The 1,721-nt window shown below is 44.7% G+C and overlaps 1 protein-coding gene across 1 annotated transcript in view; it reads left to right on the top strand.

Moving 5' to 3' along the window:
* The window catches only part of LOC101858145 (endothelin-converting enzyme homolog), a gene marked incomplete in the record, with an annotated part of 64,792 nt that overhangs the window by 42,171 nt on the left and 20,900 nt on the right, over window positions 1-1,721 (top strand). Inside the window, 1 exon segment of the mRNA XM_035973201.1 lies at window positions 1,435-1,644. Coding sequence (XP_035829094.1) covers window positions 1,435-1,644 — 210 coding nt within the window.

The following is a 1,721-nucleotide window of genomic DNA, read 5'->3' as shown; positions in this document are numbered from 1 at the left end:
TCTCTCTCTCTCTCTCTCTCTCTCTCTCTCTCTCTCTCTCTCTCTCTCTCTTTCTTTTATTTTTTTGCTATGTTTATACGAAATGGTAGGACAATGTGCTTCACTTGCCATGTACTTTCACCACTGAAATTTACCTCCCCGTTCTCATATTTAATTGACCATGCTCAGCCGTTATCATTTCATGTCCATTATTACGAGTCTCATTTTTCTATAAAGATTTGCGTAAACCAGAGTTCGTTCTGAAACTTGGTTTGGTTGCTCTGTGTCCTGTCTTTACTATAATATAACTTACATAATGTCCCAGATAGATTTCCCCCGCGTGGAACAAAATTAATTTCCTTCCTTTCTCAGACTCCAACACACAGAATGGGTCTGCTGCAAACAAGACCAGGACTTTCTTCAAGAGCTGTATGCAGACGCCGGCTGATGCCCGGCAGAAGATTCTGAAGCAGTTTGCTAAGATCATAGACGAGAGTGGAGGCTGGAGCCTCAGTGAGAACGACTCATTCGAAGACTGGACGTTTCTCGTAAGTTCTTCGTCATCCTAAATTGTCTGGTCTGAAACAGACTTCGGCGGACTTAGTTCCTCATTTATTTCTCCCCTCGGATGCTCTTTAAACGAAAATGATATTATCCTGGTGTTTCCCCGTCACCCCTCTGTTCAGGTTTTCCTAATTTAATAAGTTTCTCTGGGTCTACCCCTGCCTCGTTTGCTTTCTATCTCTTCAATGAGAGCAAGGTGTTCAAAACCCCTATGTTGATTCAAGTGTCCTCGAAACTGCTTTAGTCGCTTCCACATTCATAAGTTATTACTGCACGTAATTAGACACGTAACTGGGCACATAGCAAGATCAACAGGACTTGTAAAGATGATCTTACGGGGTGCTGTACAGGGGAGGGGGGGGGGAGTCAGACAGAAAAAGAGATGGGAAGACAACATAAGGGAATGTACAGGCTTAAAGTTGGGTGAAGCCCCTCGGAAGACTGAAAATAAGGAAGGATGGAGAAAAGTGGTTGTCTGGTCATCCGTGGTGCCCCAACGGTCATCTAAGATAAGATTAAGAAGGGATAAGTAAGTAAGTAAGTAGGCAGATGAGTAACCCCTTTAAGAAACGGAGAGGTGCTACTATGATCTACAGCCAGCTATGGCGTTTCTAATCATTACAAGGTGTTAGCTTTTATTTCCTGTACTTGTCTCTCTTTACCACGCAAGTTGCCTACAGTGGGCCTAGTTAACAAGATTTCATCAATCCCCTTCCTCCTTGATATATACCAGTACTGCGTCCATCTACTTCCCACTGACCTAGTATGTAAGCCGACAGATCGTATATAATATACCTGCACTGTGTCCCTCTACTTCACAGTGACCAAGTATATAAGCCGACAGATTGTATGTATAATAATATACCTGTACTGTGTCCCTCTACCTCCCAGTGACCAAGTACTGCAAGTCCCCGGCGTGTGTCCAAGCCTCTGGCTCTGTCCTCTCGGGGGTGGACTGGTCAGTGGACCCATGCTCCAACTTCTACAAGTTTGCCTGTGGTCAGTGGCTGCGGACACACCCCATTCCCCGTGGCTACCATCACTGGGACCGCTTCCAGGAACTGAGTGGGAATAATCTCTATGTGCTCAGTAACCTCATAGGTGTGTTTCTTGTTTTAAATTTTTCCTTCTCTCTTTCTCTCTGCCTCTGTCTGTCTGTCTGTCTGTCTGTCTGTCTG

Source organism: Aplysia californica, unplaced genomic scaffold (genome assembly GCF_000002075.1).
Source record: "Aplysia californica isolate F4 #8 unplaced genomic scaffold, AplCal3.0 scaffold01059, whole genome shotgun sequence".
In the NCBI taxonomy this organism is placed as follows: domain Eukaryota; kingdom Metazoa; phylum Mollusca; class Gastropoda; order Aplysiida; family Aplysiidae; genus Aplysia; species Aplysia californica.
Note: the sequence above shows the minus strand (reverse complement) of the source record. Positions and strands in the feature narration are given on the sequence as shown.